The 15,888-nt window shown below is 41.9% G+C and overlaps 1 protein-coding gene across 1 annotated transcript in view; it reads right to left on the minus strand.

Moving 5' to 3' along the window:
- Nucleotides 1–13,666, minus strand: part of PRDM15 (PR/SET domain 15) — a 65,655-nt gene extending 51,989 nt beyond the window's left edge. The window contains 2 exon segments of the mRNA XM_042457746.1: nucleotides 676–721; nucleotides 13,553–13,666. Coding sequence (XP_042313680.1) covers nucleotides 676–712 — 37 coding nt within the window. The 5' untranslated portion in view covers nucleotides 713–721; nucleotides 13,553–13,666.
- Nucleotides 13,667–15,888: the final 2,222 nt, after the last annotated feature.

The following is a 15,888-nucleotide window of genomic DNA, read 5'->3' on the forward strand; positions in this document are numbered from 1 at the left end:
TTTAGTGTGAAGTACCCTGTCTCTTTCACCCACTCACTCTTCCTTCAAATTCCTTCTATACCTTTATTTTCTGTGAATAATGTGCCTTAAATCCAAGGTCCCATCCTTCAACGAAAGGAAGGAAGCCTGAGTAAATTTCTCCCTTATTAGCACTGTCACTGCCCTTTGTTATCATTGCTGCTGTTAAAATTGTGTAAACCTTTCTGAGCCCATTTTGCTTATGATATAAAACTGAATTAACAACAACAATGAGAATGAGAAAGGCATTAGAATTTCCATGTAACAAAAAACCTGAAACTGAGCCTCACATCTGAAGGAACTGCTAACACACTGTATCATCCATGTTGTCATCATACTGCTTTTCTTCTTTCTAGACTGTAATTACTAGATTAAAAACCAGGAAGGAGTAATTTATATTAAACTTGACAGAGCTAGTCTTTCATGTATGTGAAAAAACAAAATAAAACCCAGACACCAAAGATTTTAACTAACAGCTATCTAAAAAAGAAGAAAAGAAGTTACAGTTAAACTTCCAGCCAGTAATAGAATAAGTGTCCTCACTATATTAAAATAGACATAGTCATTTCTTAAGTAACTAGTATGCAAATGTAAAAGAATATGTTCAGTTTTCAAATGATAATAGGCCATATAAATTGTTTCTTTTTGAATACTTACATATGAACATAGTCTCTTCACTGCCATCTTCTGCCATTTTTGAAACCTGTCAAAATAGAAGCAACACAGACACTGAGCTGTTATATACCTCTTAACAAAATGCTTACCCAAAGAGTTATAGGAACTCCTACATACTTGCAGCAATCCTATAATAACAGAGGTCATGTACAATCAGCCTGTTAAATGTTGCATTCAAAAAGAATGTTACTACAGATTTCTAAAACATTTGGATTGTACTTAGTAGTTATACAGACAATATGACACACAAAAAATCAGTGTTACAATCCACTAATGTTTTTGCCTTGCTGCACACAATATCTAGAAAATTTAACAGCAACAATGACACACATGACAATATTGAATCTTCAGACCAACTTGGCATGATATGTGGTTTCTGCAAATATCTGGACTGTTCTGAAATGTAACATAAGTTTGGTAAGCATAAACCATTTCTGCAGAAGAAAATGTATGTATACTTGCATGTGTAACACATTATTATTATTATTATTATTATTATTATTATTATTATTATTAACCTTTATTTATAAAGCGCTGTAAATTTACACAGCGCTGTACATACAATCTTTTTAATTAGACGGTTCCCTGCCCTCAGGCTTACAATCTAAAAAGACATGACATAAAAGGAGAAGGGAAAGGTGGTGGGGCTAGTAGGCTAATACATATAAAGTACATAGCAATACAGGAAATGGTTCGATAAAACAGGCATCAAAAGAACATCAAATAGCAAGCGACAATTATGCAATGCCTGGGAACGCTTCTCTAAACAGGATGGTCTTCAACTCTGTTTTGAAGCTGGTTAAAGAAGTGATGGCTCTTGCTCGCGGGGGAAGAAGGTTCCAGGAGTGAGGGGCAGCAAGTGAAAAGGGGCAAATCCGAGATGGGGCAGAGGAAATCCTGGTCTGGGACAGCAGACCTTGACTACCAGAACGGAGGGCCCTGGTGGGAAGGTGAGAAGAAAGAAGGTCTGATAAGTAAGGAGGGGCCAGCCCATGGAGGGCTTTAAATGTCGACAGCAGGAGCTTGTACTGAATACGGAAAGGGAGGGGGAGCCAGTGAAGGGATGCCAACACAGGAGAGATGTGGTCAGAGCGCTGAGTGGAAGTGATAATGCGTGCAGCTGAATGCTGGACAGAGATTAAAGGACGGAGGTGAGAAAGAGGAAGCCCAGCCAGGAGGACATTACAGTAATCGAGTCGTGAGATCACTAGGGCATGGACCAGGATCTTGGCAGGAGAAGCAGAGATATGGTCGGATTTTAGCAATATTGTACAAAAAGCATTGACAAGCCTTGGCTGTGGTCTGGATCTGAGGGATACATGACAGAGAAGAATCAAAGATAAAACCAAGACTGCGGGCTTGCTGGACTGGTTGAATGGAACTGTTGTCCACAGAGACAGAATAGGAGTGTTGAAGGGTGGGCTTAGGAGGAAAGACAAGAAGCTCTGTCTTGGACATGTTGAGCTTCAAACGCCGATGGCGCATCCACTGTGAGACAGCTGTGAGACATGATGAAACTTGCTGTTCAAGCCTTGGAGAAAGGTCAGGGGTGGAAAGATACAGCTGGGTGTCATCGGCATACAGATGGTAGGAAAAACCAAAAGAGCTAATGAGTTTACCTAAGGACAGTGTGTAGAGAGAAAACAGAAGGGGACCCAGAACAGAGCCCTGGGGAACTCCAACAGATAAGGGAACAGGAGAAGAAGTCTGACCACCTACAACCACTGCAACCACATGCTGATGACGAAGATTATTATATTTATTATATTTTTTAATATTCCACCTTTTTCCCAGTCTGGGACTCAAAGCAGCTTACAGGACTTAAAACAATACAGTTAAAACTTCACATGATACAGACTTTAAAAAGTGATTAAACTATAATAAAATTAAAAACAGGTAAAATTACAATCAGAAATCACGGTTTGATTCCTCTCTTAGCCATGGAAACCCACTGGGGAGATCTTGGGCAAGTCACACACTCTCACCTCCAGAAAAGACCATAATGGGTTCGTCTTAGGCTCACCATCAGTTGGAAATGACTTGAAGGTACACAACAACGACAACAACAAAAAGAAACATAAATCATTAAAAACACAACAAACAATTCTCTTGGACGTACAGTGTATACTTGACTATAAGTCGAGAAATTGATGCCCCAAAATTGACCCAAAAGAACATGGGTTGGCTTATATGCAAGGTCAAAAGGCTTGTCCCTCAAGCCTCCTTCCCAGTCTAGCTGTCTCCCTAAATTTTACCCTTGACTTATCCATGTGTCATATAAAAATCCTTAATTTTGGCCCCAAAACCTGACCTGGACTTATACATGAGATCGACTTATACTCGAGTATATATGGTAACTTGAAAAATCAATAGAGATGCTAGGTATTAGCTAGGTGGTGGACATTTTACTGGGAATATTTTATTTAGCTTTTAAACTTTTAATTGTTTTTAAATTATTTTAATATGTTTTATGAGGTGATTTTAATTATTTTCAAATTATTATTGTAAACTTTAAAATTTACTATTTCTGAAAGCAGCACTTTGAGGGCCACTATGGGAGAAAGGCAGCATATAAATTAAACAAAACAACAAACAAACACTACTTGTCTTTTTAGTTGAGAGAAAAATATGTGAATTTTTCTCAATATTGTCTCCAGCATAGTACAAACCTCAAGGATTGCTGACTCACTTTATCTAAACTACAGTAAATGTATTAGCAGTTATGACTTAACTGAATGAAGCTGTTACCATTGCATCTACTAGCACTCCTATGTTCTCTCTTACAGAAAGAAAAGAAGCAACTTCATGGAGCACAGCCTTTGACTGCATAGATCACAAAAAGTTATGGATGACTCTTAAAGACATGGGAGTGCTACCACATCTAAGTCTTGACGAGAAATCTGTACTTAGGACAAGAGGCTACTGTTAGAACAGAACAGGAAGAAACAGAATAGTTCCAATTGGCAAGGTGGTCAGACAAGACTACATTTTATCTCCCTACTTGTTCAATTTGTATGCAGAAAATATCATATGAAGAGGAAGTTTTGACACAGAAGTAGGAGGTATGAATATAGGGTGAAGGAACATCAACAGTCTTAATATATGCAGATGACACCATACTACTAGCAGAACACTTCACAAACTTGGAACAATTACTAAGGAAAATTAAAGAAGAAAGTGCAAAGGCGGGCTTACTGATGAACATAAGGAAAACAAAAATAATTACCATGGAGGAAATACAATGAGGAAATCAAAATAGTTAAAGAGCTCCCGTACCTTGGATCAAACACTGATCAGAATGGAGACCTCAGTCAAGAAATCAGAAGAAGGCTAGGAATGGGATGGGCAGCTATGAAAGAACTAGACAATACTCTATAAAGTTTAAAAATAAAAATTGAACACTAAAGTTAGAATTGTCCAAGCCACTGTATTCCCCATCACCATGTACAGATGTGAGAGCTGGACAGTGAAAAAAGTGGATAAAAAGAAAATCAATTCATTTGAAATGTGGTGCTGAAGAAGAGTGATAAAGATACTGTGGACAGCCAAAAAAATAAATAAAAATAAAAATGAACAAATGGCTCCTTGAACTGTTCAAGCCTGAAATGTCCCTGGAAGCCAAGATCATCTAACTTACGCTATTGTACTTTTACCACATCATGAGAGGGCATGACTTATTAGAAAAGGCAATAATGCTAGCAAAGGTAGAAGACAGCAGAAAGGAAGACAGCAGGCCAGATAGATAGACTCGACCATGGAGGTCATGGTCATATGTTTACAGGAACTAAGCACAGCAGTAGATGACAGGGGTCTTGGAGATGTCTCATCTACTGGGTCACCATGAGTAGGGGTCAGTTCAAGGGAAGTAACAGCAAAACATGGAGCCAGTCTAGACTTACCAGGTCTTATCAGATTTGCAGATAATTTTAACACTGGTCCTCCAGCATAGGTGGAAGTCACATATTATCACTTCTCCACATAGATGTCATGATATAGGCTTCTGAGGGGCTGCCATACAGTCCCATCTCATCACTTAGTACTCTCTGTGTCTGAATGTAACCAAGGGGATACAATCTCTCTGGAACACAGTACTGCCTTTTATACTGCCATGTGGCCTTCTTTCAAAAATATATTGGTTCAACTTCCTAATGAAATTTTCCAAGAGTGGGGGTAGGGTCCAAGAGAGGAATGGCTCATGTTCTTGTTCAGACTGCAAACCACCAGTAGAAAGGTCCATCTAGCATTCCACTTAATCAAACTACCCACTATATTCTTCTCCACAGCTGAAATAATGCTTATACAGTAGATGTTACAATCTGGAAACAATGCCATACAGTCCCATTTAAGAAAGTCAGAGGCTACAAAATAATGCAAGGACTTCAGAGGTCCAGCCAGTTCCTCTACTGCAAGTGCTTACATAATTTAGGTTGCTGATGAGATACAGTGGTACCCCGGGATACGAAATCACCGCGTTACGAAATTTCCGGGATACGAAAAAAATAAATAGGAAAAAACTGTTTCGGGTTAGGTTTTTTTTTTTCGGCTTACGAAAAAAAATTGTGCTTTTCGGCGCTTTTTCACACGAAATCGCGGCTTTCAGCGCTAGCGGCTATGGCTTTTTCGGCTAGCGAAATCTTTCGGGTTACGAACGGCGCCGCGGAACGAATTACATTCGTAACCCGGGGTACCACTGTAGTATCTTTCTATGATTCCAGTAGGAAAGAGTGCTGGTCAACAAAGCTCATTTAGAGCTATCCATGGTACTGTTTACAGCTGCACAGTACACAAGAGGGACTCTCTGCCTTCACTTAATTTGATGTGTTCTCCATGACTAGAATCAACGTACCTGACACAATTTTATCTGCTGATGCCTGACCCTTCTGCTGAAACTCGGTTCCCCTTCTCATATTTTACTGTGCCAGTTCCTATGGGCCTCTTCTGTGAGCTTCAGGAAACCACAGCATGGGACAGAAACCAAAGAGGTGGTTTACTGAAGTTCCCAAGCCCTCCCTAAACCTTTAACCATAAGGAAGGTTACCATTCTTTGACAGGAGTACTGTTTTGTCAGCATTAGCCATACACAGGGGTCCTTTAAAAAGGAACACTGGCAAAAATTAAACATAAGAGGGGTATAGGTACCACGCAGTTCTGGAAATATACTTTTCTGAACCATTTTAAAAAGTTTTCTTCATCCCATTGATTGAAATTTGCTTTCATGAACTCCTTACTGCAGGGGTGGGCAAATCTGCACACAACTCACAAAGGACCTCAAAAGGCTAGCCCTATTTATGGCCTGTTACAGATGGGCATAAAGTACAGACTGGGTCCATACTAGGGTTAGAAAGGGTGTCCCTTCCGGAAGCCCCTAACCCTAATACGGACCGAATCCGTACAAAATGGCAGCGCCCGTTCCACACGGGGGCCGCCATCTTGATGTAGTGGACGCTTTGCGTCCGCACATTGCACGGCACATATGACGCCGCAAGTGCACCATTGGCGCCTTGCGGTGTCATAACTCCGCTGCAAAGAGAAGCGCCATTTTGGCGCTTCTTATTTGCAGCAGGGAGGAGCCACGCAGTTTGGATGCTGGGGCTCCTCCGTGCTGCAACCGGCAGTGGCACGAGACCGCCTGTTTTGGGCGGTCTGTAACGTGCCTATGTTTGGTCTTTAAAAGGCTGCTTTCACCATGTTCCACCATATCTGTTTAGATGTTGGAGGAACATTTTATCAAAATCAGATGTGACTAGAAGTTTACCAGCGTTACCACAGATTTCACAGTGAAGTGGACTACATTGATCTAACAATGTCTAAATCATAAAACTCTATTTATTTTTGTCAGTGATGTGTGCTGCTAACTGAGGAAGACGATGGGTAGCAGAAACCTCAGGAAATCTATGGCTAGATTCTCAGCTTTATACCAAACTGAGAGAAACTGCAAATTTCACCCACAGAATCACAGAGCTGGAAGAGACCACAAGGCCTATTCAGTCCAACACCCTGCCATGCAGGAACTCAAAATCAACACCAACAGATGGCCACCCAGCCTCTGTTTAAAATCCTTTAAAGAGGGATAGTCCACCACTCTCCAAGGGAGTGTGTTCCATTGTCAAACAGCTCTTACTGTCAGGAAGACAGAGGCTGAATGGCCATCTGTCGGAGGTGTGTTCCTGCATGGCAGGGGGTTGGACTGGATGGCCCTTGTGGTCTCTTCCAACTCTAGGATTTCATGTCTTTGAATTCTAAAGTTATATATTCCTGCATGGCAGGGTGATGATTAGTTAGCCCTTGGGATCCCTTCCAAATCTATGGTTTAAATAATCATCTGAATGAGCATTCTCATCTACATTGTGGCACATCTTGTCATACCATTTTAAAGCAAGATTACAGGAGACAATGATGTTTCAGAAGGTCCAAATTATGGACTTTCTGCACAGGAAGAAGCATAGAAAATAAGAAGGGTAGAAGTGGGAAGCCAAGAGCAAAGATGTGGCTTGGGACTGTTTGCAATGGAGAACGAGCATACATGGAATTCCCCTTACGTGGGAGGATCTGGAACAGATTCCCCGCATAAAGGAAGGACCCACTGTACCCTTCTCCAGCACATTTCAAATGAGTTGATTTTCTTTCTGTCTGTTTCCTTCACTGTCCAGTTCTCACATCCGTACATGGTAATTGAGAATACAATGGCCTGAATGATTCTGACTTTAGTGCTCAGTTGTATGTCTTTGCTCTTCAGTATCTTTTCCAGTTCTTTCATAACTGCCCTTCCCATTCCCAGTCTTCTTCTTATTTCTTGACCACAGTCTCCATTCTGGTCAATGTTTAATGCTAGATATGGGAATTCTTTAACTATTTCAATTTCCTCATTGTCTAGATTGAATTTGTGTATTTCTTCTGTGGTCATTATTTCTGTTTTCTTTATGTTTAGCACCAGACCTGCCTTTGCACTTTCATCTTTGACCTTGCTTATTAACTGTTCCAATTCCTGAATGTTTTCTGCTAATAATATGGTGTCATCCACATATCTTAAGCTGTTAATGTTGCTTCCCCCTGTTTTCACTCCTCCTTTTTCTGATTCTAATTATGCTTTTCTTATTATGTTTTCAGCATATAAGTTAAACAAGTACGGTGATAGGATGTCGACCGGCCTGACCCCTTTGCCTGTTGGGAGCCACTCTGTTTCCCAAATTCTGTTTTGACAGTGGCCTCTTGTCCTTGGTACAGATTCCTCCCCAGGACTATCAGATGTAGTGGCATAACCATGGCTTTGAGTGCATTCCATAGTTTTTCAGGATCTATATAATCACAAAATATTTTTTTAAAATATTGGATATTCTTTTTTTTTTAAAAAAAAAGCAAAAGAAAATGGAATACAAAATCTCCTGCATTTTTATCACTCCTAAAAGAGACTGAAGTATAATTATCAAATGGTGTAGTAGAGACCTGATTTAATATATCAAACTCCTACTTTTTCTTTACTCAGGCCATACTGACTGGAGGATGCTGAATACTATAGTCCAAAAACATAACTTTCCATGCTATGGATTAGACAAATTCAAGGGCAATAGATTTTTCAATGACAGATATGACAGCAAAAAGGAACCTTCAAATCTAAAACTAAACCCCTGAATATCAGATGTAAAGGACAAACAACAATGGAGATACAGTTCTGTCCTTTACAGACTTCTTATAAGCTTTCCAGCTGCATCAGTCAGTCTGCTCTTACAAATAGGATACCTAGGGCTTGTTCCCACTACAGTTTAAACTGGATCTTGATCCGGTTTAAACCACGATGGTTCCCATTTAATTCAAATCCCTGAAGCGATTCATAAAAGGAGACCATGGTTTTTACCCATTTTTATCCATTTAACTCGCAACAAAAAGACGCTGGTAAAATGGGGTGGTTTTTGGGCTGAATTGATTTATTTGGAAATAAATCAATTCAGACCAAGTGGGAACCAAGTGGAATCGAATCGGATGCGGATCTGCCTTGGTTCCCACTGGCAGTGACTTTCCCAGCCATACCTCCAGACTCCGTCCTCAGTCCTCCCGGCCTGCCTCTCTCCTTCTGCCCCGGCCTCTCCTCCACCCCCGATATGGCCAGGAAGCATGGAGGGAGACATGGTGGGGAAGCCACGGATGTCACTTCCTGCACTGCTTCTTGAAAGCAGCGCAAACATAGTGGGAACCACACTATTTGCTGAACCAGTTTCAGGAATCGGTGCAGGAAGCAAATCAAGAGGTAAGTGGGAATGAGGCTCTAGATGAGATAGCACTTGGTCATATTCAGAACAGCTCTCCTTAGTTCTTGTGAGCAGATCTGGAGGAGAGATAAACTATGATGATGGAAGGAAAGCAATAAATTCTGGGCATTTTGCCCCTTTTTTCAACCTTCTTCAGTTTGGTGTCACTTTACTGTTCCACAATGTGTGCTGGCATGGTTCACTTTTCTTTCTCTCAGAATTAGGCCCTCAAATGGCACAAAATGAATACAAACCTTGCACAAGGCAAATGACAGCAGATTGTACAGATAGGTTTGTTTCCACATTTGTATCATCTCTAATCTTTAGTAACTACTACTATCAATATGGTCTTAGTTTTTCCTTGTTGATATTTTCAACAATGTAATACTTTCCCAGGAATAGAAGCTCAAAAAATACATATTGATAACAGCAGTACTGTAGCACTCACCACCCACACTTTCCAAGAACATACATGAATATTCACACTGACATCAAGGCTACAAGATAACTGAACTGACACCAGTAAATTAAAAACAGGTTATAACTTGCATGACTTTGTCAATTGGTATATTGTTCTTAAGAAGAGGAAGCGGATATAATACAAAGAAAGGAGTCTTAGAAGAGCTAAACAGTGAGTCATATCTGTGCACAGCTGAGAAAACTTGGATATCTGACACAGAACAAATAGTCCAGCACCAGTCCCAAAACTGGACAAGTAGAAACAGACATGCAGAAGCATTTGCACAATTTGAAACATCAGCAAATTTGATTTATTTACAACAGTAACTGAAGGGAGTTACTAATCCCAAAGTATAAACAAATTAATGAGTCTGCTGGACCTCAGTTTATACAAAATCATACTAAAACCATTTATTTTGTTCACATTTAACACTGTTAATTTAATTTTAATTCATCTAGGTTCCAGGTGTGTTTCAGGATCCTAATGACAATGTTATTAGTGTATCTTCCAGCAGAAAGCATACATAATCAAGTGTTTTTATTACACGTATAACAATAAGACAGCTCTGAAAAATATATTGTCTCTTTTATTGCTAACGCCCAGTGGAAGTGCCTGACATCTTCAGAAGACTGTGACACTGTGGGGAAGGGGGGTTATGGCTGCAATACTATACACACTTGCTTGGAAGTAAACCCCACTGAACTCACCGGGGCTCACTTCTGAGCAGAGATAAATGTGTGGCTGGTGATACAAATGTACTATGGAAATTAGCTTTCCTCTTTGGAAGCCATCCCATGGTAGCACAAAAAGAGCAAAATGCATTATTGAGAACAAAAATAACAAAATCCAACAGTTTGAAATAATAAGAAAAATCCTCCTGCTGAATATCCAAGAACTACTTTAAACAGTGATCAAGCCCTTAATTCTACTATTCTGGGTCTTACCAGGGCATGGTTTTTCCCCCTCAGAAAACACTGAAATATGATCCAGGATAAAGGCAACCAATATAAAGAACACTCATGAATACACATGACTTTGGCAACATGTCTACTCAAAACCAGTCATATAACATAGTTTTCACATCACTTTTGAATTTATTTTCAGACATTAAAACAATCCGCAAGACTGCAACCCACTATTTAGAAGTAACTCCCACTGGATTCTGGTAAACATACACAGATAAACCTCCAAAACAGGCATTTTATGTTGTCATATACATCTAGCCAACATGGCTACCAACAGCTTCTAGTTGCAAGAGAATTTTTTTTCACTGTATTCAATGTGGATAAATGGATATCTATGAAATGCAAGAGCTGATCTAAACATATCATGTTGTAAGAGCCACAGGTTGCCCAGCATCTGCTTGATGTCCCACCTCTTGTCTACTTCAGTATCATGGGGAAAGGGCCAGCTTTAGTTTTAAAAGAATCCTTTACTATGGTCTGCTTAGGTGTGATGAGGCAATTCCAATGCTTGTTTGGATAATTTGTGTTTAAAGAAAAGTGTCAGTTGTGTTGCATTATTTCATAGAAGTCTGAGAGCATGACCTTGTGGCACATCCATGCGTGGCTCAGAAGGGCCCAAGAGCCATGGCTTCCTATGTTATGCCAAACTCGAGGGCTTTTCTCAATTTCAATTTGAGGGGAACAAAGGGGCAGAAATTTTTATTCTAGATTTCTCTTTGGCCCAAATTCTTGCAGGACAGAGTGGGAAACCTTTCTATGCCCTCAAGAGGAGCACCTGCCTTTCTTGTGTGTGTGTGTTTGTGTGCATGTGGAGAGAGAATTCAAAGATATAGTCGTGTTAGTCGATAGAATCAGTATGTAGAGAGATCTTGTAGCCCCTTTGAGACTATCTGAAAGAAAGAAGTTGGCAGTAGTTTCCATAGACTTTGAACATCTGAGGAAGGAGACTTAAGTCTATAAAAGCTCATGCTGCCAACTTCTTTCTTTCAATTAGTCTCAAAGGGGCTACAAGCTCTCTCTCTCTCTCTCGCTCTCTCTGCTTCCCCCTCTCTCTAGATATATACTTGATGTTGTGTGCCTTCAAGTTGTTTCGAAGTTATACTGCCCCCAAGGTGAACTTATCATAGGACTTTCTTGGCAAGATTATTCAGAGGTTTGCCATGTATAATGTATCTCTTTATATGTATGCTTGCCTGCCTTCTCATCTCTTCCCTGTCTCAGGTGTGCTGTGCACCTTCAAGTCATTTCCAACTTATGGTGACCCTAAGGTTGTGGGGTTTTCTTGGCAAGATTTTTTCAGAGGTTTGCCATTCTCTTCCCCTGAAGAATTCCAAAATGACCTCCATTCTGAGCACTATTAAGAAGAATGAATTGATATGAGTGATATGATGTCTCTGAGGCAGGGATTTGATGAGAAGGTAGGTGCCCAGGGGACCTTGGGGAAGGTGGACCCAGCCCTTGGCTAGCCCTAGCCCAAAACATTTTTCTTGAATGTTTCACATTTTGAGGAGCCTATGTCTGAGGCAGAGAAGAGATGGGAAAGTGGTCAGAGGTCTGGGCTAACACTGTCCCAGAACATTCATAGAATCATAGACCACAAGGGCCATCCAACCCCATTCTGCCATGCAGGAACTCTCCATCAAAGCATCCCCATTGACAGATGGCCATCCAGCTTCTGTTTAAAGACCTCCAAGGAAGGAGGCTCCACTACACTCCGAGGAAGGAGATTGTTCCACTGTCGAACAGCCCTTACTGTCAGGAAGCTCCTCCTAATGTTGAGCTGCAATCTTTACATTTTTCTTGAATGTCCCACATTTTAAGGTGGTTTGTCCACCTTTGGGATGATGACACCAGATTACCCTGTGTATATGTGAGTGCATCATATGTGTGTGTGTATACACATACATACACACACATCAGAGGCAGGGAAGAGCTGAGAAGGCAGGCACACAGGGGACCTTGGGGAAGGCGGCCAAAGCCCAGAACATTTCTCTTGGATGTGCCCCACTCTCTCACAATCCTCTGAGGATGCCAGGCACTGCATTCTGAGGTGCTTGAATGTCCTGCATTTTGAGATGCCTTGTTCTCCTTTGCGATTATGACAGCTTATCACCCGATGTGTGTGTGTGTGTGTGTGTATGGCAAGGGACCTTGGGGAAGGCCCAGTGAGCCCTTGGCTGCCACTAGCCCAGAATATTTTTCTTGAATGTCCCACATTTTGCGGTGCCTTGTCCACTTTTGCAGTTATGACATCTCTCTCTCTCTATATATATATATATATATATGCAGATACTGTATGTGTGTATGTATATGTGTGTGTATATATGTATGTACATATATACATGTCTGTGTGCATGTAAATATGTTTGTATGCATATATATATGTGTCTGTATATATGTGTGTGTGTTTGTGTACATATATGTATGAACTTGTGTGTGTATATATGTGTGTGTACATATATGTGTGTGTATATATGTATGTACATATATACATGTCTGTGTGCATGTAAATATGTTTGTATGCATATATATATGTGTGTGTGTGTATATATGTGTGTGTGTTTGTGTACATATATGTATGAATGTGTGTGTACATATGTGTGTGTATATGTGGGTACATATACAGTATATGTGTGTGTGTGTGTGTGTGCCTGTATGTATATATGTGTACTCATATGTGTTTGTATATACAGTATTTTTGTGTATACAGTATGTGTGTCTGTGTGTATATATATATATATATATATATAATCTGAGGCAGGGATCTGTTGGGAAGGGGCCCAGGGCCCTTGGCTACTGCCACTATCCCCGTCCATCCCTTCCATGGCCCTTGCCCGGCCCCTGCTCCCTCCCTCCGTTCTGCTGCAGGCGGCAGTCCTTCCGAGGGCACCCAGACTGCCTGCCTGCCTGCCTCCCCTGATATCGTCCGGGAGCGGCTCCTCCGGGTTTTGCCTCGGACCCATGGCCTGCCCCCTCCGCGGCGGCTGCCTCCTGTAACAAAGAACAGGCGGCGTGGAGGCGGAGAGCGGGACGGAGGGGAGGGAGGGCGGCGCTGGCGGCGGGCCTTCTCTCCCCGGCGCTCCCTCCCTCCCTCCCTGCCTCTTAGGCCCCGCGGAGGAGGGAGAGCCCCCATTGGCCCCGGGGGGGGGGGAGGCGGCGGCGGCGGCAGTGGCAGTGGGGAGGGGCTTTACCTGCTTTTGGAACGCTCGCGCCCGGATCGAATTCCGGGCTCCAGGTTCCGATCCGAGCCGGAAGCCGCGCCTCGCCGGAAGCTGCGCCCTGACGCCCCGCGGGGCACTCTGGGAGTTGTAGTTCGGAAAGGAGGAGGGAGGGAAGGAAGGAAAGGAGGGACTAGGGCTGAGTGGATTTGGAAAGGAAAAGGGCTGCATGCATTCACACTGGGGAAATAACCCGGTTTGGCACCGCTTTTATCTTCTGGCTCAAGACTATGGAATTCTGGGAGTTGGAGTCTGTTGGGGGCACAACAAACTCCAACTCCCAGAATTCCATAGTCTTGAGCCAGAAAAGAATGAAAGCTGTGCCAAACCGGGTTATTTCCCCAGTGTGAATGCAGCCAAGGAAGGAAGGAAGTGCTGCAGCCATTCTATTCTTTCTGAAGAGGCCTTGGCTGCTAAGCAGGGTCAGCCCTGGTTAGTACTTGGATGGGAGCCCACCCAAAGCCAGAGACCCCCATCCTTCTCCTCCTCCACATGGCCCTCTCCTCAGAAAGCCGAGCCATTGGTTGTGCAGGCCTTCTGTCATGGAACAACAGGCAGAACATCTGAGCAAAATCCAAACTGAGATGGGGGTGGGGTCACTGTCTGTGTTCACATCTTGTGTCCACAAATTTAACCAATGGACACCATTTTTCTGTCACTTATTTGTTCTCATCTGACAATTCCCACCTAATAGCTAAGGATATCTCCTGATTTCCAGCATCTAGCAATCGCCATATGAGCAGCCATAATAAAAAAGCAACCAAGCTTCTGTGTCTCAAGTGCTTATTTTTCCCTAGAATAAATGGAGAGTCGTAGAAGACCAGGGCCGCGTTTTTATATCTTGCTTGGCGACAGAGGCAATCTGTCCTAGAATTAGATGTCAAAATACATTTACTTCAGGGCAGTCTAGCCACATGAGAATAGTGAATGTTCCTATAATTTTTACAACCTCTCCAGCATTTTGGTGACAAGTTTTTCACATGTTTTGTGTCATTTAAATAGGCGTGTGCTGTAGTACCATTTATGTACAGTTTTTATGGCATTCTTGGCTAGGGCACGGTGAGATTTAAGAGAAAGAACGACCACACATTGGTCCAGTCTCTGCGAACTGTGATTTTTAAATCTGATTTCCAGCTCACTTTGGAACTATGTTCCCTACTATAAGTATATTAAATCAAGCAAATTATTGACTATTAATTTGTCCAGAACATAATTTCTCAAATAATGTTAAGGACCTTGGAGTTTCACCTCTGATCAGTTGTTTGGATGCAAATGAATAATAGAATCCTAGAGCTGGAAGAGATAATAAGGGCCACCCAGTCCAACCCCTGCCATGCAGGAATACACAATCAATGCGTTCCTGACAGATGGCCATCCAGCCTCTGTTTAAAGACCCCAAAGAAGCAGAGTCCACCACTCCCCTAGAAAATATGTTCCACTTTCAAACAGCTCTTACTGTCAGAAAGTTCTTCTAATGTTGAAGTTGAATCTCTTTCCCTGTAATATGAATCCATCGTTTCATGTCCTGCAGCAGCAGAAAACAAACTTGCTCCAGCCTCAGTATGACATCCTTTCAAATATTTACACATGGCTATCATGTCAGCCCACACTCCAGCTTCTCAATATCCTTTTTGAATTGTGGTGCCCAGAACTGGACTCAGTATTCCAGGTGAGGCTTGGCTAAAGCAGAATACAGTGGCACTATTATTTCCCTTGATCAAGGCACTATACTTCTATTGATGCAGATTAGAATTGAATTCTTTCTTATCTGCTGCATCACATTGCTGACTCATGTTTGGCCTGTGGGCCATTGCTAGATCCTTTCCACATGTACAGGTTCATATCTGTGCATTTCACTGTTACTGCCTGAGTGTGGTACCCTACATTTCTTCATGTTGAAATTTATTTTGTTAGTTTTCACAGCTTTCTAATCTCTACCAGTGATACCTTTATTGGGTCAACCCAAACCAGTTCACCTATTCTGAGCTGCATTCCCCCTAGGGCATCATTTCCCCCAGGTTGATCACTGTTCTCTTTTTCAGAGAAGACCAAGGCAAAGGTGGTGTTGAGTAGCTCTGCCTTGTCTGTTCCCTGTTATCATTTTTCCATCTTCTCCACACAGTGGCCCAACCATTTCCTTCTTCTTTCTTTTGCTACAAACATAAACAAAATGCCCTTTTTATTGTGAAGTCGAAGGCTTTCATGGCCGGCATCCATGTTTTTTGGTGGGATTTTTGGGCTATGTGGCCATGTTCTAGAAGATTTTCTTCCTGACATTTCGGAAGATCCCAGCCACAGATGCTGGCGAA

This window comes from Sceloporus undulatus, chromosome 3 (assembly GCF_019175285.1).
Source record: "Sceloporus undulatus isolate JIND9_A2432 ecotype Alabama chromosome 3, SceUnd_v1.1, whole genome shotgun sequence".
Classification (NCBI taxonomy): domain Eukaryota; kingdom Metazoa; phylum Chordata; class Lepidosauria; order Squamata; family Phrynosomatidae; genus Sceloporus; species Sceloporus undulatus.